We start from the raw sequence: 21,791 nt of genomic DNA on the forward strand, positions 1-21,791 counted from the left end.
GGTCCGGACTCTATTTTAGTTCGATTTGTGATGTTTAGATTGCAGACAACCTAGGGGGTTTACGGATTAATTAGTAAAAATCCTTTTAAATTATTTATTGCGTTCAAATCTTGCAATAAAATACGCAACAAAACTCTCAAATTGTTGTATTAAAAGACGATTAAACGGATTACAGGTAATCCGTAAATGATAAATTCGATAGCATTGTTTTATCTTTTAGATCCCCGACTATAATGGTGAATTTAGTAAGAATTATTAAATCTGACATTGATCTATAATTCTGTTTATATGTTTTATGGCAATTGACAAGGTCCTTACGGGGTAGATATAGCCTAGTTTTACAGTCCGAGGAATAATGTGAACAAAATATTGATTTCGTTTGATTTCGTTTAATCTTTGGTGATGGAACGTGTCAACTGCTCCTTCCCCCGTGCAGACTGTAAAAGTCAATCAAGGGAAATGGCTGTAAACTGGATAATCTTCTCATAGGCGTTTTGGTGTGGGCGATATGTTGCCCGGGGCTTCGTTCCCGTGGGAATTTTGAGATAAAATATAGCCTACAGCAATCTTGGACAATCTTTCATTCTTAAGACGTTTCTAATGGTGAAAGAACTTTTGGAATCGGTTCGGTAGTTTCGATTACCCGCCACAAACATACAAAATCACAAACGCTTACCTCTTTATAATAATAGTACGTATATACCTAATGGCCGTCGAGATTCGTAACACTTGACAGATAAAAAATTCTCAATGGGCCCGAGTGGGTCTCATGGCCCATACTCCGTATCTATCCATAAGGCAAAATGGCTCATGGTGTACATAGTCTTCACACCGCGAACGGCTATGACAGAGTCGCGCAATTGAAATCAAAACCATATCTTTCATTCTTAAGAATTTGTCGACATTTATCTATATCTATACATATCACAAAACTGTAATAGGCTATGTCTGTCTGTACATAGGAGATGTTAATAAAAAATATTATGAGGGATTTTTATGGTACTAACAGAAGCGAGAATTTCTTTTTAGATATTTTTCTTTCTGTATGTTTGTTCGCGCATCACGCGAAATCCACTTAATGGAATTGGTTGCGGTCTCCACAGTTATATAGCGAATGGTCTAACTTAAAATCTGATATAGGTTTCATCGCGATACGTTGCTTAGAACCAGAGGTACTGACAATGATATGTTATGTGCGGACGCACTATATTAACGCGGGCGGAGTCGTTCGGGCAAAAGTTAGTCTTTGATAATTATAATTCAGTTTAGATATAGTTTAGTGTTGTACATACGTTTGTAGGTGCATGTTTTTAAATATGTTTGTGATATAAGACAAGTGAGTATATCTTTTATTTTTAAACTAGCGGACCATTCCTGCTTCGCTCGGGTGTAACCATAATATATACGCCTAAATCTTACATTGGAATCACGCTTACAGAAAAAATTCGCATCAAAATCCGTTGCGCTGTTTTATAGATCTAAGCATACATAGGGACAGACAGCGGGAAGCGACTTTGTTTTTAACCCCCGAAGCAAAACGTGTTATAAGTTTTGACCGCTAAGTGTGTCTGTCTGTGTACGTGTACCGTAGCTCATCAACGGGTGAATCGATTTGTGATTTTGTGTGAAAGAGTATCAAACGTACGTATGTACATATATACAAAGATCCTCACAAACCTTCACATTTATGTATAATAAGTACTTAGAAGCATTTGATTTGTTAAAAAATGTTTTCTTCATGTGAACATTTATTTATTTTGTTAAAGTTACCGCCATTTTTCGCGGTTGCAACTTCAATACTCCGGTCTTTTAAAGTTTTAAAGCATTTTAATATCGACGATTTAATTAAATAAACTTGTTCCGTATATCTAAATTCAAATTCAAAATTCCTTATTCAATTTATGATGATATACATCACTTATTGACGTAAAAAAAAATACTTAAACTAAGTCTACTGCCGGCATCCAAAGCGCAGGTGAAGAAGAAGCGGCGCAACAAACTTCACCGCAGCCTTTTCTCCAAGGACGTCAATTAACAAATATAGGTCTTATACATATATTAAAAATTAAGAGGACGAATTTACATGTAATAAATAGCGTTTATCTCCTAAATACCGAACTGGACATAAACCACGTTTGTCGATCCAAAGATATTGGATATCTTAATATCAAACAGTAGTATATCGCGTCATTAATTAGTTGTTAAACAGATCATGATAACATTTTGTCGTAATAATGTAAATTTGTAAATCAATATCATTACGACAAAATGTTTTTTACGATCAAATGTTTTTTACGACAAAATCTTGACAAAAGGACAAAATTTACATAAAAACAAAATTAGGCGATAGAGGAAAGACATAGTAGCAGAGTAAGAATTTGAAAAAAAATCTGTTTGTACACGCTAATCTTTCTTAACTACTGGACGGATTTGAATGAAACTTTTTTGTTATATAGCTATTAAGCCTGGGCAACATATAGGGTATAAATGATTTTGAAAACTGGAACATCTGATGGAGAACAATGATGGTACAGCTAAATTAAAGGAAATATTGAAATGACGCCTTAATAAAAGTTATTTAGCCTGATGAGCATTTTCTGTTGAGGTATAAAAATCGAAGATCTGGAACACCTGAACAAGAGTCATAATGTTCCACCTAAACTATAGGAAATATATATTTCAATCGTATGAGCATCTTCTGTATAGATATCCGATTACGCTTTGTCTGTACAGTTAAATTTCTCTAATATTTTGACTCCTTGCCAAAAATTGTTTGGCCACGCGAACGAAGTCGCAGGCATCGGCTAGTAATAAAATAAATATTAATGTATGCCCATACGAACGTGATTTTGTTCTGCCATTTTAAAAAATTGCACGGAACTCTTCGTGCCGGTCGGTTTTTAACCCCCGACGCAAAAAGAGGGAAACGAGGGGTGTTATAAGTTTGACCGCTAAGTGTGTCTGTCTGTCTATGTACGTGGCACCGTAGCTCATCAACGGGTGAACCGATTTTGATGCGATTATTTTTATTTGTTAGCTAATTTTTATGCGGTGGTTCTTCTATCTCATTGAATATATTGATACGATGTATTTATTCCAGACATGTTAATCATCATATTAAGCGTCTTAGCGACAACAACAGCTATCCCGCTCACGTGCACGCCAGGACAGTTGCTACCCCACGAGAGTGAATGCGACAAATACTATGTATGCAACTTCGGAGAGAAGATTCTGAATGCGTGCGGGAATGGACTGTATTTCGATCCAGTTTTACAGGTGGAAATCGTTCTCAAATATAGATTTAGAAGGACACCGCTTGTTATATATTTTGACGTGACAACGTCTTAAATTAGGTTGCGGCTGGGAGTCACTTATGAAAAAGTGTAACGCCCGGTAACGTTACGATGAGTCACCGAACGAGAGAGAGGCCCGCCGAATGCCTTGCGTCTCTCTCCCACTCAACTATGATCGGTCTGCCGCGCGCGTAAAAAGACGTTGTCACGTAAAATCTTCGCCCGTAAAACCGACTTTACAGGCAACCATTTTTTTTCTGTTTGTAATAAATAAAATCTACGATTCTCAAGCCAGATTTATCATTCATTTATTCAATTTTAAATAAATACTAGATGTCGCCCGCGGCTTCACTCCCGTGGGAATTTTTAGATAAAATATAGCCTATAGCAATATTGGATAATGTACTTGTTTTGTGTACTTGTTTAGAAGATGCGATGGTCCGACGAACTGTCGGCCTTCGATGAGGGTTGGCAAGGAGTATAGAAGTGATTGGAAACAATAAGGGGAGGCTTTTGCCCAGCAGTGGGACCTGACAGCTAGATAAAAAAGTAGATGTAAAAACAAGGAAAATTTAGCAATGATAGCTAAAAGTATAATTATTTTTTTGTTTGTAATGTATAAACTCAAAAACTACTGGGCCATGTATATTTTGATGAAATTTGACACGCGGCTAGACGAAACCTTTTGTAGTGACAGGCTACATTTTTTATTATTACGGATCGACGGATGGTTCACTGTCAAGAAGCATAAAAGTTTTAAGCATAAAATAAGTTAGCATATTGTAATTACTACTAATTATAATTTCGCATAATACTAATAAGCACAACAGTTTTTAGCATACAATTTTTAGCATAAATGCAATAAGCATATTTATGTAAGGAGATTATAAAGCGGCTTACGGGTGGCCCAAGGGCCACCCCCGCCGCACCTAAACCTACACATATTATGCTAAAACCAAATTCGGTCTAATTAATATTAAGCTAAATAAATTATGCCAATTTCATTATGCCAATCAATTTTAGGACAAAACACATTATGCCAATGAAAGGGATATCTCGATCTCTAGTTTTAAATAAACATCTTTTGTTTCGCTATATACGCTACATTCATTTTCTTTTTCAGGTTTGCAACTGGCCAGCACGAGTTGACTGCCAGTCAAAGACAACGGAAAACTCGACCATAGATAGTGTAGTCTCAATTTTGCCCAACGGTTGTCCGGCAGATTTAACTGTGCACAAATTGCTGCCACACGAATATGATTGTAGTAAATTTTATTATTGCAATTTTGGAGACAAACTTGAGAGGTCTTGCAGTGATGGACTGTATTTCAATTCAGTATTACAGGTAATGCAGATCTATTTACTTTACGCAGTTAAAATTGGCTAAGAAAATAATAATACAAATACGCTTCGTTTCGAAGGAGTCACATGATATAGAGGAGACAAAAAAAAACGTTAAATTTCTCCACTACTGATAAATTTTATCACATAGTTATACGTCATAAAACTAAACATATATCAAGTCTCGCAACTCCTGGCTCTGTCTACCCTGTAAGATTTTATGACGTGAATCTTTGTATTTCCAGGTCTGTGACTGGCCTTACGCAACGAATTGTACTCAAACTATTGAAGTAACAACTCCAGACGAACTTACAACAACAGAAAACTCAATAGCTACGGAACAACAAGTGACAACAGACATTATTGATCAAACAACAGTAGTCACTGACCAAACCACAACAACTGATAAAGAACAGACAACAATTGAAGTTACTGATAAAACTATAACAACAAAGAAAAATCTAACAATGGACGTAACAAATGAACCTAATACTGATGAACCGATTACTGAAGTAACAGATAAAACAACCGTTGAAACAATTACTGAAGCAAGTACAGATGGATCAGTGACAAATAGTCCTGTGACAGATGGACCAGCAACAGATTGGATAACTACAGATGGACCGGTGACAAACAGTCCAGTGACTGATGGACCAGCAACAGATGGATCAGTTACAAACAGTTCAGTGACTGATGGACCAGGAACTGATTGGATTACTATAGATGGAGCAGTGACGAATAGTCCAGTGACTGATGGACCAGCAACAGATTGGATTACTATAGATGGACCAGTGACAAACAGTCCAGTGACTGATGGACCAGCAATAGATTGGAATACTATAGATGGACCAACAACAAATGGTCCAGTGACTGATGGACCAGCAACAGATTGGTTAACTACAGATGGACCAGTGACAAACAGTCCAGTGACTAATGGACCAGCAACAGATTGGATTACTACAGATGGATCAACAATAAATGGTCCAGTGACTGATGGACCAGCAACAGATTGGTTAACTACAGATGGACCAGTGACAAACAGTCCAGTGGCTGATAGACCAGCAACAGATGGATCAGTGACAAACAGTCCAGTGACTGATGAACCATCAACAGATTGGATTAATACAGATGGACCAGTGACAAACAGTCCAGTGACTGATGGACCAGCAACAGATTGGATAACTACAGATGGACCAGTGACAAACAGTCTAGTGACTGATGGACCAGGAACAGATGGGCCAGGAACACTTGGGCCTATAACAGATATCACATCAACTGATGATCTAGCAACAGAAATTACAAGAACTGAATCAGTAACGGACGAATCAATATGGACAACCAATGAGCTAACCAGTGAATCTTACACTCACGATTCAACTACAACTAATGGTGTCACAGATGATATAAACGAACCTTCAGTGGAAAACGTTATTGATGTTACAACAATCGCTCCAACAACAGAGAAAGATAAAACAGAAAATGACGACGATTCTACAACAACAGAAATTGTTAATGAACAATTTACTTGTCCACCAAGTTTTGTAGGTTATGTGCCACATCCGAAGATCTGTGACTCTTTTTATTTATGTTCTAACGCAGTAGCAGTCCAGCTATTCTGCCAGACTGGATTTGAATTTGATACCAGCGCCAATGTAAGTAATACCTCTATCAGTACATAGATACATATTTTGATAGCAATAAACAAAGTATCTTTGTTTATTGCTATCAAAAATACTGAAGCGGTGGTCAGTGAATATAGGTTTATTCAGCGTTCGACAATTTTTAGATCCTGTCGCTTTGTGTGCGTTTTCTTGTTTGATCATTGTCGTCAGGATATAGGGGGAGTGGACCTTTCCAGTTTGGTATGGGGATGCCAGCTGGATTGCTATTGTTAAATTCGAATACTGGATTGGGCTCCTGGCATGTAAAATGAAATAATCCTACTAATTGAGCAATTGAGAATCGAGCGAGATCTAACATTCTACTTGGGGCAAAAGTACATTTTTTGTATCTATGTATATATGTTTGTTTGTTTGTAACGCGATAACTTTCGAACCGTTGGTCCGATTTTGATGAAATTTAAAAGGTATATACGATATGCCACTTACAAGGATAAGGATAGGAAGCGGTGGCGGTGTAATAGTTAGGACGCCCGCCTGTGGATTGAAAGGTCCCAGGTTCGAATCCTACTCGTGCCACATGAGTTTATATACCAATCTGACTCATGTATAGTAGTTTGTGAAGTGTCCGGTGAAGGAAAACATCGTGAGGAAACCTGCACACTTGTTAATTATTAATTTGTGTGTGAAATGGGGAAGGTAATGGCAAACCACTCCATTAATAGTGCCAATAAAGTTGTTGTGTGTGTTTCATTCCTCTCGTAATAGCCACGACCCACAGCCATGAGGAATTACGACTATATTACAACAATCAAACATACTTATATGTAGCTACTTAGACATTAATTATGAACAAGATGCACGCATTGTACCAAAACTTCATAAATGAGTATGAATCAATTTATATCGTGAATATAATATCATCATCATATCGAGTGTGTTATTGCTAACATTGGTGTCAGATTTTATTTAAGTTGCCTAAAGGTATATGATATGACTTTTACAACTACTTAACCCCATTTAGTGGCAGGTAGTCAAATATTCATTTCGCTGCAACTTTTGAACAGCTGAACCGATTTTGATCAAACATATCTAAGAACTCAAATAAAAAAAAACATATCGAAATATGTTCACCCGTTGTTGAGCTACGGTGCCAGGTACACAGACAGATAGACACACTTAGCGGTAAAACTTACAACACCCCTCTTTTTGCGTCGGGGGTTAAAAAATCATATATTAAAATAGAGAAAAAAAAAAGGGGTTGTTTACTTCCAAAACTCTATGACAGTAAAATAAAGGCTCAGATCAGTCTATTTGAAAATTGTTAACTTTACAAGCCTTTGTTTAACTTGTAATGTAACTATGTCCTAATGTCTCGGGCGGAACGACTCAATTGTGAAGTGTATATCTTCAACCGATAGAGCTGAAATTATGTACACACATTTAGTTTGGACGACAGGACAACATATTATTATGGTGTACCCAGGAACCGCTCCAGACGAGGGAACTCCTCAAGGGCTAACAGCATGAACATGATTTCTGTCACACATTGAATGCAATGAGATCTCTCTGACGACCGATGCAAGCCATGATTACACTATTGCGTGTAATCATGGCTTGCATCGGTCATTACGTTTAAAAAGTCCATAAAAAATCTCATAATATTAGCCTAAAAGAATGTTTGTTTTTCAGACTTGTGTACCAATATCTGATGGTGGCTGTACTCTTGGTTTCACAACACAAACAACAAAAGATATACCTGCAACTGACGGCGTCAAAGAAGAATTTACCACAACAACGCTAACAACAATTAAAGATTCAACTACAGATGATGTAGCTACTGACTATATTACTAAAGACTTATCTACACCTATAACTGTGCCAACTGAAGAAAACACAGGAGGTTTAACAACAGATGTAACAAGCACTACAGAATTGCCAACAACAATAAATGATATAACTACAGAAACTTATCCAACAGAAGAAGCAACAACAGAAATTGACACTACAGAACCAACGACGGTTGAAGTGATAACAACAGAAGTAGCGACAACTGAAATTTCAACTGAAGGAACAGCGTCTTCAATATGTCCTCCAGATTTTATGGGCCATGTACCACACCCAGAGTTTTGTGATTTGTTTTACTTGTGTATAAATGGCCAGGGTATACAGCAAACTTGTCAAGCTGGCTTTGAATTTGATCCTGTAGTTAGTGTAAGTATTATCATTGTTAGTTTCTTTCTCATCTCCGCCTGTTATGTAAAATAATAACAATAACATTTTGAACATTCGGCTGTGATTTTACAAGAGCCATCTGCCTGAATCTGCATCTGTATTTGGGAATTTTAGTCATAGCTACGGTGGATTTAACTTTCACAATTCCTTTGAAATGTTCACTAAATCGCAAACATAATTTCATAGCATTTCAAGAAGTGCGCCCTCAGACCACACGCATATGATTTATCCCATGGAATGATACCTTCCAGATCTTTACTTTTCATGGATTTGGTAGTTTTTTATGATAGATAGATAGATAGATAAAAACTTTATTTGTAGCCACAGTACACACACATACATCAATGTTAATACAAAAAAATAACTGACACAATAAACGGGTAAACAACAATCACACATAAGAAGTGAGTATGTGTGCTGCAGCAATACAAAAAGGTCATGGCTCAACGATGATGTTGCTCCTCGGGGAGCAACGCGTTGATTTTCAGCCATAGCCACAGTAAGTGGGGAGCAAACAAGAAGAGTAATCAATCAGTAAATCAATAAAGTTACTTACATAGAACATTACATGGAAACAGGAAAGAGACGCAACTTTTTGTTGTGGAACTTTTATATTGTACACAATCAGGAAAAGTGATTGACATCGTTAAAAGATTATCAAATAAATTTGTAAACTAATATTTTTTAAATCATAATATACAAATTATTGTAGCGATATTACTTATTTAACAAAGATTACAGGAAAACTTATTAGGGTAACGTAAGCCATGATCCAAAAAATAATTTCTGTAAATAATAATTTGTTAAAGTTCTTAGGAGGGTTTAAGTATATAATAGATTTAAAAAAAATCGCATATTTACAGACGTGTGTCCTGATCTCCGAAGGAGGCTGCACTCTCAGATCAAGCACTACACAACCAATCACAGATGCTGCAACAACTGAACATATAGAGGAATCTACAACAAACATCTTATCGACTCCAATAACAGAACCAACAACTATTGAAAACACTACACCAGGAATCACAACTGGTTCTGATATAACGAGTACAGAACAGCCTGTTACAAATGATATTAGCACTACAGAAGAATTGACTACTCACCAAGTCTCAACCGAAGAAGTGATAGATACAACTACAGTAGAAGTTTCTACTGAAAAGTTCACAACTACAGAATTTCCAATTGATTTCTCAACAACTGCAGCCACGGAAATTGTTACATCAACTGAATTAAGTACTGATGAGATAAGAACTGAATTACCCACAACTAAAGATTCAGTAACAATTCCAATAGAATTACCTACTACTGTTGTAGATACAACCACCGATAGTCCTTTAACTACTGAACAAGAAACGACAGAAACAGAACAGATTATAACTGAATTACCCACAACTATAGATTTAACAACAATTCCAACAGAATTACCTACTACTGTTGAAGAAACAACCACAGACGGTACTCTAACTACTGACCAAGGAACGACAGTAACAGAACAGCTGACAACAGTTGAAGTGGCAACAACAGAAGCTTCAACAGAACAGATTACAAAAGAAGCTACAACAGCAGCATCTATATGTCCTCCAGATTTCGTGGGTCATGTAGCTCATTCAGAAAGATGTGATTTGTTTTACTTCTGCCTGAATGGGATGGCCATAGAGCAGTCCTGTCAAACTGGTTTCCAATTCGATCCTAATGCTGGTGTAAGTATTTCATTGTTTAGATTTCTATTGAACATAATTTTTCGAATAATTTTCAATACATAAGATACTAATAGCGTTGGTGGAAACTTGATAAAACATATAGGAAAATAATAAATTCATCAAAACTTTTTACGTTTTAGACATGTGTCCTGATAGCCGAAGGAGGATGCTCTTTTGGATCAAGCACTACACAACCAATCACAGATGCTGCAACAACTGAACATATAGAGGAATCTACAACAGACATCTTATCAACTCCAATAACAGAACCAACAACTATTGAAAACACTACACCAGGAATCACAACTGGTTCTGATATAACGAATACAGAACAGCCTGTCACAAATGATGTTACCACTACAGAAGAATTGACTACTCACCAGGTCTCAACCGAAGAAGTGATAGATACTACTACAGTAGAAGTTTTTACTGAAAACTTCACAACTACAGAATTTCCAATTGATTTCTCAACAACTGCAGCCACGGAAAATGTTACATCAACTGAATTAACTACTGATGAGATAACAACTGAATTACCCACAACTATAGATTTAACAACAATTCCAACAGAATTACCTACTACTGTTGAAGAAACAACCACAGACGGTACTCTAACTACTGACCAAGGAACAACAGTAACAGAACAGCTGACAACAGTTGAAGTGGCAACAACAGAACAGATTACAACAGAAGCGACTACAGCAGCATCTATATGTCCTCCAGATCTCGTGGGTCATGTAGCTCATCCAGAAATATGTGATTTGTTTTACTTATGCCTGAATGGGATGGCCATAGAGCAGTCTTGTCAAACTGGTTTCGAATTCGATCCTAATGCTGGTGTAAGTATTTCATTGTTTAGATTTCTATTGAACATAATTTTTCGAATAATTTTCAATACATAAGATACTAATAGCGTTGGTGGAAACTTGATAAAACATATAGGAAAATATAAATTCATGAAAACTTTTTACGTTTTAGACATGTGTCCTGATAGCCGAAGGAGGATGCACTTTTGGATCAAGCACTACACAACCAATCACAGATGCTGCAACAACTGAACATATAGAGGAATCTACAACAGACATCTTATCGACTCCAATAACAGAACCAACAACTATTGAAAACACTACACCAGGAATCACAACTGGTTCTGATATAACGAGTACAGAACAGCCTGTCACAAATGATGTTAGCACTACAGAAGAATTGACTACTCACCAGGTCACAACCGAAGAAGTGATAGATACAACTACAGTAGGAGTTTCTACTGAAAAGTTCACAACTACAGAATTTCCAATTGATTTCTCAACAACTGCAGCCACGGAAATTGTTACATCAACTGAATTAAGTACTGATGAGATAACAACTGAATTACCCACAACTAAAGATTCAGTAACAATTCCAACAGAATTACCTACTACTGTTGTAGATACAACCACCGATAGTCCTTTAACTACTGAACAAGAAACGACAGAAACAGAACAGATTATAACTGAATTACCCACAACTATAGATTTAACAACAATTCCAACAGAATTACCTACTACTGTTGAAGAAACAACCACAGACGGTACTCTAACTACTGACCAAGGAACGACAGTAACAGAACAGCTGACAACAGTTGAAGTGGCAACAACAGAAGCTTCAACAGAACAGATTACAACAGAAGCTACAACAGCAGCTTCTATATGTCCTCCAGATTTCGTGGGTCATGTAGCTCATCCAGAAATATGTGATTTGTTTTACTTATGCCTGAATGGGATGGCCATAGAGCAGTCCTGTCAAACTGGTTTCGAATTCGATCCTAATGCTGGTGTAAGTATTTCATTGTTTAGATTTCTATTGAACATAATTTTTCGAATAATTTTCAATACATAAGATACTAATAGCGTTGGTGGAAACTTGATAAAACATATAGGAAAATAATAAAAACATGAAAACTTTTTACGTTTTAGACATGTGTCCTGATAGCCGAAGGAGGATGCACTTTTGGATCAAGCACTACACAACCAATCACCGATGCTGCAACAACTGAACATATAGAGGAATCTACAACAGAAATCTTATCGACTCCAATAACAGAACCAACAACTATTGAAAACACTACACCAGGAATCACAACTGGTTCTGATATAACGAGTACAGAACAGCCTATTACAAATGATATTAGCACTACAGAAGAATTGACTACTCACCAAGTTTCAACCGAAGAAGTGATAGATACAACTACAGTAGAAGTTTCTACTGAAAAGTTCATAACTACAGAATTTCCAATTGATTTCTCAACAACTGCAGCCACGGAAATTGTTACATCAACTGAATTTACTACTGATGAGATAACAACTGAATTACCCACAACTATAGATTCAGTAACAATTCCAACAGAATTACCTACTACTATTGTAGATACAACCACCGATAGTCCTTTAACTACTGAACAAGAAACGACAGAAACAGAACAGATTATAACTGAATTACCCACAACTATGGATTTAATAACAATTCCTACAGAATTACCTACTATTGTTGAAGAAACAACCACAGACGGTACTCTAACTACTGACCAAGTAACGACAGTAACAGAACAGCTGACAACAGTTGAAGTGGCAACAACAGAAGCTTCAACAGAACAGATTACAACAGAAGCTACAACAGCAGCATCTATATGTCCTCCAGATTTCGTGGGTCATGTAGCTCATCCAGAAATATGTGATTTGTTTTACTTATGCCTGAATGGGATGGCCATAGAGCAGTCCTGTCAAACTGGTTTCGAATTCGATCCTAATGCTGGTGTAAGTATTTCATTGTTTAGATTTCTATTGAACATAATTTTTCGAATAATTTTCAATACATAAGATACTAATAGCGTTGGTGGAAACTTGATAAAACATATGGGAAAATAATAAATTAATAAAAACTTTTTACGTTTTAGACATGTGTCCTGATAGCCGAAGGAGGATGCACTTTTGGATCAAGCACTACACAACCAATCACAGATGCTGCAACAACTGAACATATAGAGGAATCTACAACAGACATCTTATCGACTCCAATAACAGAACCAACAACTATTGAAAACACTACACCAGGAATCACAACTGGTTCTGATATAACGAGTACAGAACAGCCTGTCACAAATGATGTTGGCACTACAGAAGAATTGCCTACTCACCAAGTTTCAACCGAAGAAGTGATAGATACAACTACAGTAGAAGTTTCTACTGAAAAGTTCACAACTACAGAATTTCCAATTGATTTCTCAACAACTGCAGCCACGGAAATTGTTACATCAACTGAATTTACTACTGATGAGATAACAACTGAATTACCCACAACTATAGATTCAGTAACAATTCCAACAGAATTACCTACTACTATTGTAGATACAACCACCGATAGTCCTTTAACTACTGAACAAGAAACGACAGAAACAGAACAGATTATAACTGAATTACCCACAACTATGGATTTAATAACAATTCCTACAGAATTACCTACTATTGTTGAAGAAACAACCACAGACGGTACTCTAACTACTGACCAAGTAACGATAGTAACAGAACAGCTGACAACAGTTGAAGTGGCAACAACAGAAGCTTCAACAGAACAGATTACAACAGAAGCTACAACAGCAGCATCTATATGTCCTCCAGATTTCGTGGGTCATGTAGCTCATCCAGAAATATGTGATTTGTTTTACTTATGCCTGAATGGGATGGCCATAGAGCAGTCCTGTCAAACTGGTTTCGAATTCGATCCTAATGCTGGTGTAAGTATTTCATTGTTTAGATTTCTATTGAACATAATTTTTCGAATAATTTTCAATACATAAGATACTAATAGCGTTGGTGGAAACTTGATAAAACATATAGGAAAATAATAAAAACATGAAAACTTTTTACGTTTTAGACATGTGTCCTGATAGCCGAAGGAGGATGCACTTTTGGATCAAGCACTACACAACCAATCACCGATGCTGCAACCACTGAACATATAGAGGAATCTACAACAGAAATCTTATCGACTCCAATAACAGAACCAACAACTATTGAAAACACTACACCAGGAATCACAACTGGTTCTGATATAACGAGTACAGAACAGCCTATTACAAATGATATTAGCACTACAGAAGAATTGACTACTCACCAAGTTTCAACCGAAGAAGTGATAGATACAACTACAGTAGAAGTTTCTACTGAAAAGTTCACAACTACAGAATTTCCAATTGATTTCTCAACAACTGCAGCCACGGAAATTGTGACATCAACTGAATTTTCTACTGATGAGATAACAACTGAATTACCCACAACTACAGATTCAGTAACAATTCCAACAGAATTACCTACTACTATTGTAGATACAACCACCGATAGTCCTTTAACTACTGAACAAGAAACGACAGAAACAGAACAGATTATAACTGAATTACCCACAACTATGGATTTAATAACAATTCCTACAGAATTACCTACTATTGTTGAAGAAACAACCACAGACGGTACTCTAACTACTGACCAAGTAACGACAGTAACAGAACAGCTGACAACAGTTGAAGTGGCAACAACAGAAGCTTCAACAGAACAGATTACAACAGAAGCTACAACAGCAGCATCTATATGTCCTCCAGATTTCGTGGGTCATGTAGCTCATCCAGAAATATGTGATTTGTTTTACTTATGCCTGAATGGGATGGCCATAGAGCAGTCCTGTCAAACTGGTTTCGAATTCGATCCTAATGCTGGTGTAAGTATTTCATTGTTTAGATTTCTATTGAACATAATTTTTCGAATAATTTTCAATACATAAGATACTAATAGCGTTGGTGGAAACTTGATAAAACATATGGGAAAATAATAAATTCATCAAAACTTTTTACGTTTTAGACATGTGTCCTGATAGCCGAAGGAGGATGCACTTTTGGATCAAGCACTACACAACCAATCACAGATGCTGCAACAACTGAACATATAGAGGAATCTACAACAGACATTTTATCGACTCCAATAACAGAACCAACAACTATTGAAAACACTACACCAGGAATCACAACTGGTTCTGATATAACGAGTACAGAACAGCCTGTCACAAATGATGTTGGCACTACAGAAGAATTGCCTACTCACCAGGTCACAACCGAAGAAGTGATAGATACAACTACAGTAGAAGTTTCGACTGAAAAGTTCACAACTACAGAATTTCCAATTGATTTCTCAACAACTGCAGCCACGGAAATTGTTACATCAACTGAATTGACTACTGATGAGATAACAACTGAATTACCCACAACTATAGATTCAGTAACAATTCCAACAGAATTACCTACTTCTGTTGTAGATACAACCACCGATAGTCCTTTACAAGAAACGACAGAAACAGAACAGATTATAACTGAATTACCTACAACTATAGATTTAACAATAATTCCAACAGAATTACCTACTACTGTTGAAGAAACAACCACAGACGGTACTCTAACTACTGACCAAGGAACGACAGTAATAGAACAGCTGACAACAGTTGAAGTGGCAACAACAGAAGCTTCAACAGAACAGATTACAACAGAAGCTACAACAGCAGCATCTATATGTCCTCCAGATTTCGTGGGTCATGTAGCTCATCCAGAAATATGTGATTTGTTTTACTTATGCCTGAATGGGATGGCCATAGAGCAGTCCTGTCAAACTGGTTTCGAATTCGATCCTAATGCTGGTGTAAGTATTTCATTGTTTAGATTTCTATTGAACATAATTTTTCGAATAATTTTCAATACATAAGATAGTAATAGCGTTGGTGGAAAATTGATAAAACATATAGGAAAATAATAAATTCATGAAAACTTTTTACGTTTTAGACATGTGTCCTGATAGCCGAAGGAGGATGCACTTTTGGATCAAGCACTACACAACCAATCACAGATGCTGCAACAACTGAACATATAGAGGAATCTACAACAGACATCTTATCAACTCCAATAACAGAACCAACAACTATTGAAAACACTACACCAGGAATCACAACTGGTTCTGATATAACGAATACAGAACAGCCTGTCACAAATGATGTTACCATTACAGAAGAATTGACTACTCACCAGGTCTCAACCGAAGAAGTGATAGATACTACTACAGTAGAAGTTTTTACTGAAAACTTCACAACTACAGAATTTCCAATTGATTTCTCAACAACTGCAGCCACGGAAAATGTTACATCAACTGAATTAACTACTGATGAGATAACAACTGAATTACCCACAACTATAGATTTAACAACAATTCTAACAGAATTACCTACTACTGTTGAAGAAACAACCACAGACGGTACTCTAACTACTGACCAAGGAACAACAGTAACAGAACAGCTGACAACAGTTGAAGAGGCAACAACAGAACAGATTACAACAGAAGCGACTACAGCAGCATCTATATGTCCTCCAGATCTCGTGGGTCATGTAGCTCATCCAGAAAGATGTGGTTTGTTTTACTTATGCCTGAATGGGATGGCCATAGAGCAGTCCTGTCAAACTGGTTTCGAATTTGATCCTAATGCTGGTGTAAGTATTTCATTGTTTAGATTTCTATTGAACATAATTTTTCGAATAATTTTCAATACATAAGATACTAATAGCGTTTGTGGAAACTTAATAAAACATATAGGAAAATAATAAATTCATCAAAACTTTTTACGTTTTAGACATGTGTCCTGATAGCCGAAGGAGGATGCACTTTTGGATCAAGTACTACACAACCAATCACAGATGCTGCAACAACTGAACATATAGAGGAATCTACAACAGACATCTTATCGACTCCAATAACAGAACCAACAACTATTGAAAACACTACACCAGGAATCACAACTGATTCTGATATAACGAGTACAGAACAGCCTGTCACAAATGATGTTAGCACTACAGAAGAATTGACTACTCACCAGGTCACAACCGAAGAAGTGATAGATACAACTACAGTAGAAGTTTCTACTGAAAAGATCACATCTACAGAATTTCCAATTGATTTCTCAACAACTGCAGCCACGGAAATTGATACATCAACTGAATTAACTATTGATGAGATAACAACTGAATTACCCACAACTATAGATTCAGTAACAATTCCAACAGAATTACCTACTACTGTTGTAGATACAACCACCGATAGTCCTTTAACTACTGAACAAGAAACGACAGAAACAGAACAGAATATAACTGAATTACCCACAACTATAGATTTAATAACAATTCCAACAGAATTACCTACTACTGTTGAAGAAACAACCACAGACGGTACTCTAACTACTGACCAAGGAACGACAGTAACAGAACAGCTGACAACAGTTGAAGTGGCAACAACAGAAGCTTCAACAGAACAGATTACAACAGAAGCGACTACAGTAGCATCTATATGTCCTCCAGATTTCGTTGGTCATGTAGCTCATCCAGAAATATGTGATTTGTTTTACTTATGCCTGAATGGGATGGCCATAGAGCAGTCCTGTCAAACTGGTTTCGAATTCGATCCTAATGCTGGTGTAAGTATTAATAGTATATTGTATAATCCTATGTGAAGCATAATTGGTAAATTTTGACAAACGTTTTATATAGACATGTTATTTCGTCTTGTTTTAATGGGATTAGGCAGAGACTATGGGTTTCCGCTTTATATTATCTTGTTCTGATTCGTTTATATTTATCACACTCGTCATTCTTACTCTCTGATTATGGGTGCTCCTAATATCTCCGTTACAGAGAAAATCCGCATAAGATTTGGTGTAAACATACAATGTATTTTACAGACATGTGTCACGGTTGCCGATGGAGGTTGTTCTCTTGGATTCAATACAACCACAGTAGTAACAAGCACTACCGAAGAATCAACCTCGAGAATAGTTACAACTGAATCCATTACAACACAAGTAACTGATATTACATCTACAGTGTCAACAACGATCAAAACAACAACAGAGATTGATCAAATAACAACAGAGATTGATGAAACAACAACAGCGATTGAAGAAACAACAACAGAGATTGAAGAAACAACAACTGTGATTGAAGAATCGACAACAGAATCTAATGAAATGACAACACAGGAACCTATCTGTCCAGAAGGAACAGCAAGTTATGTAGCACACCCAACAATATGCGATACATTTTACCTATGTGCGAATGGGATGGCTATACAATTGCAATGTCAAACTGGATTTGAATTCGACCCAGCGGCTGGTGTAAGTATTTCAAGCTTTCATTGAGATTCTTTTCGACATTTGTTTGTATTGTAATCAAAACTGCGGCTCGGTATTTATGAAATCGAAGTCCGTTTCACCAATATTCTCTATTTTTTTTTAGAAAATGTAACACGGTTTCTTGACTTACGAAAAATCACAATTGAAAGAAAGAGTTCATTTCAATGCATCAGTCGATCGATTTTTTTCATTGTAAAATTGCTGAAAACCTTGGAAAAAATTTGTTTAGAAAATTGATGATTTATGAACTTCGATTGCGTGTGATTTTGGCCCCTGGAAAATTTAATTTCTCATTTTGTTTGTCGTACATATAAATTTTCCTTATAGCATCCATTTCAATGTCAATCTATCTATCTAAATGAAAGAGCAAGCGTTTTTACTACAGCGTTTTTACAACGCCCAACCTAAACGCGAAATTTGGACAGTAGCTTTAGATTATTACGTAGTGCTCAGATAAGAAAGGAATTTTCAAAGTTCTACCCCAAAAGGGGTAAAAATGGGGGTAAAGTTTGTATTCAAATAACGAAATCTTTTTAATGATCTATTTGAAACTTAGCATAAATGCTATGCAACAAAAATAATGAAACCCGTGTTTCAGGATTTCTTGAAATTTGACCTTTACGGTAGTTAAATGATGATGAAAAGAAATAACGAATAATCCCATTAAAAATTTCGTCAACTGAAGATATGAGTAGACGGCTCAGCGGTAAACACTAATATCTTGATGGAAATTAGTAATTCCATCTTATTATCTACGAGTATATAGGGTGATTTCTGAGAAAAATTTATTATGGTTTTACCCGTGGTTTTAATCGAGCGAAGCCGGGGCCGCTAGTACATTATATGATAAACATGACCTGATTGTGCACTTAGAATTGGCTCATGAGGAGATTCCTCCTGCACGGACATGTGTTTTGTCACGCGTTGAATGCTATAAGATCTCCGAGAGAGCAATAAAAGCAATATTGTATTTTTTCTAAAATTTGTCTAATTTGATGAAGTGTTTGGTGTAATGGTTAAGACCCCCGCCTGTGGATCGAAAGGTCCCATGTTCATGCCACATGAGTTTGCATACCAATCTGACTCATATATAGTAGTTTTCATCGACCACCACATGCTTCCGGTAAAGGAAAACATTGTTCACATCACATCACATCACATCGCAAGTAACTGACAGAATGCAAAATAAATATAAAGATCAGGAGAAGTGAAAATGATTTGCCAAGTGTTCAATGATTCGAATTTTACGGAATCGCAAAGCAGCACACTGGTTTGTTACGTATTAACTTGCGTGTGAAATGGAGAAGGGAATGGCGAACTTGTGCCAATTGTGTGTAGTGTGTGTTTCATTTCACGTAATGTCCACGACCCTCAGGCATGAGGAAACACAAATAAGAAGGACTCTCTCTCCTTATCTCTTTCATTTTCTAATTAGAATTATGTCTTTGATTTCAGGTATGCGTACCCATCTCTGAAGAAGGATGTACGGCAAATTCTATGGCTATTAGAATTCTATACGGAACTTATTTAAAATAATCGCACCCGCCAACAATTACAAGATAAATAGATAAAATCTTTATTTGTAGCCACAATAAAAAATACACAACACATACAGGTTCTTAATATTAATAACACACACAATACAAATCAGAGTGTGTTGCAGCAAACACAACTCAGCGGTACTATTACCCGGAGGGGTGCAATGATTTTCAGTTGTGACCTTAAAATACCTAGATGTGAACGCGAGATACAAAGACGACGATAACGGGCAGTGATTACTATACAATAATTGATCACACAGATTACAATCGTAATAAATAAATTAATAAATAAATTAATATATAAAGTTAAAATTTCAACAACGGATAGAAAAAATGAATAACATCTACCTATTTTACGTTAAACTAACTCGGCGACAGCCGACCTTATTGACGACATGTCGGATAATTAATTTTTGTGCGTTTAAAAAAGATAACTGACGTTGGCGGGCGTTTGAAAGAACAAATTAACGTAAATAATGAATTTAGTAACGGGAAAACTGTAAAAAAAATATATATTTTTCTTTTTTTATTTGAAATTTGCGTTTATTTGACAAAAAATGTACACAGTCAATAAAAACATCGACTCCCAAACTAGGCAAACCCTGTATCTTGGGAACCTGGAGCACCGTCACTGTAAAGGTATATTGTGGCACAGTGATCATACTAGAGTACAATTGACTATTATATACTATCAATATATCTTACATCAGTTATCTTTTGTATACATCATATTAATTTTATTTTAATTTTATTCTATTTTTATTCATTTATTTATTTTGTTTATTACATACATACAATATTTTCCGTTTATATGACGACCTCGGTGGCGCAGTGGTAAAGTGCTTGCCTCTGAACCGAGAGGTCCCGAGTTCGATCCCCGGTCGGGTCATGATGGAAAATGATCTTTTTCTGATTGGCCCGGGTCTTGATGTTTATCTATATATGTATTTGTTATAAAATATAGTATCGTTGAGTTAGTATCCCATGACACAAGTCTCTAACTTACGAGGGCTGCTATTTATGTATCCGGAATAACAAAATTAAACAAACATATATTATTACATATGGTTTTATTGTTTCTCGAAGTATTCTCCGCGATGATCTATGCACTTCTGCATACGATGAAACCAATTTTCAAAGCACTTTTTCCATTCTGATTGAGGTATGTCCAAAACGTGTGTTTTGAACGCATCAACGGCCTCTTCGCGGCTCGAAAAACGTTGACCACGTAATTTATTTTTAATGTTTGGAAATAAATAAAAATCATTGGGTGCCAGGTCGGGGCTGTACGGCGGATGACCCGTCAATTCAATCTTTTGACCCTCCAAAAAATTATTTGTTTCAGCCGACTTGTGGCAGCTAGCATTGTCGTGATGAAGTATGATTCTGCGTTGTGGGTTGTTCTTTCGTATTTTTTCAAAGACTTCTGGCAAACAAATGGTGGTGTACCATTCAGAATTAACCGTCCTACTATTCTCTAGTGGCACTGTAGCTACATGTCCGTTGATACCAAAAAAACAAGCGACCATTTGCTTTAAAGTGCTTCTCGCACGAACAACTTTTGTTGGATTCGGTTCATCTTGAAAGACCCACACCGTTGACTGCTGTTTAGTTTCAGGGTCATAAGCATAGATCCAGGTTTCGTCACCTGTGTAGATATTATAAACAGCTTTTGACGTGCCACGGTTGTATTTTTTTATCATTTTCTTACACCAGTCGACACGAGCCTGTTTTTGATCTACGCTCAAGTTGTGCGGAATCCAACGCGAACAAATTTTTTTAACAATTAAATGTTCGTGTAATATCGCGTGTATACTC

General features: G+C 36.5%; 1 protein-coding gene across 1 annotated transcript; it reads left to right on the forward strand.

Moving 5' to 3' along the window:
- The first annotated feature begins 1,229 nt into the window (after window positions 1–1,229).
- On the forward strand, window positions 1,230–20,960 carry LOC128681376 (mucin-2-like). The gene is made up of 16 exons (XM_053765204.2): window positions 1,230–1,336; window positions 3,101–3,276; window positions 4,417–4,638; window positions 4,880–6,286; window positions 7,946–8,467; window positions 9,352–10,188; window positions 10,329–11,027; window positions 11,167–12,003; window positions 12,144–12,980; window positions 13,121–13,957; window positions 14,098–14,934; window positions 15,075–15,902; window positions 16,043–16,741; window positions 16,882–17,718; window positions 17,983–18,414; window positions 19,888–20,960. The coding sequence occupies exons 2-16, from the start codon at window positions 3,103–3,105 to the stop codon at window positions 19,966–19,968; spliced, it is 10,086 nt and encodes a 3,361-aa protein (XP_053621179.1). The 5' UTR covers window positions 1,230–1,336; window positions 3,101–3,102; the 3' UTR covers window positions 19,969–20,960.
- The last annotated feature ends 831 nt before the right edge of the window (window positions 20,961–21,791 follow it).

The sequence above is a fragment of the Plodia interpunctella genome, chromosome 27 (genome assembly GCF_027563975.2).
Source record: "Plodia interpunctella isolate USDA-ARS_2022_Savannah chromosome 27, ilPloInte3.2, whole genome shotgun sequence".
NCBI lineage: Eukaryota > Metazoa > Arthropoda > Insecta > Lepidoptera > Pyralidae > Plodia > Plodia interpunctella.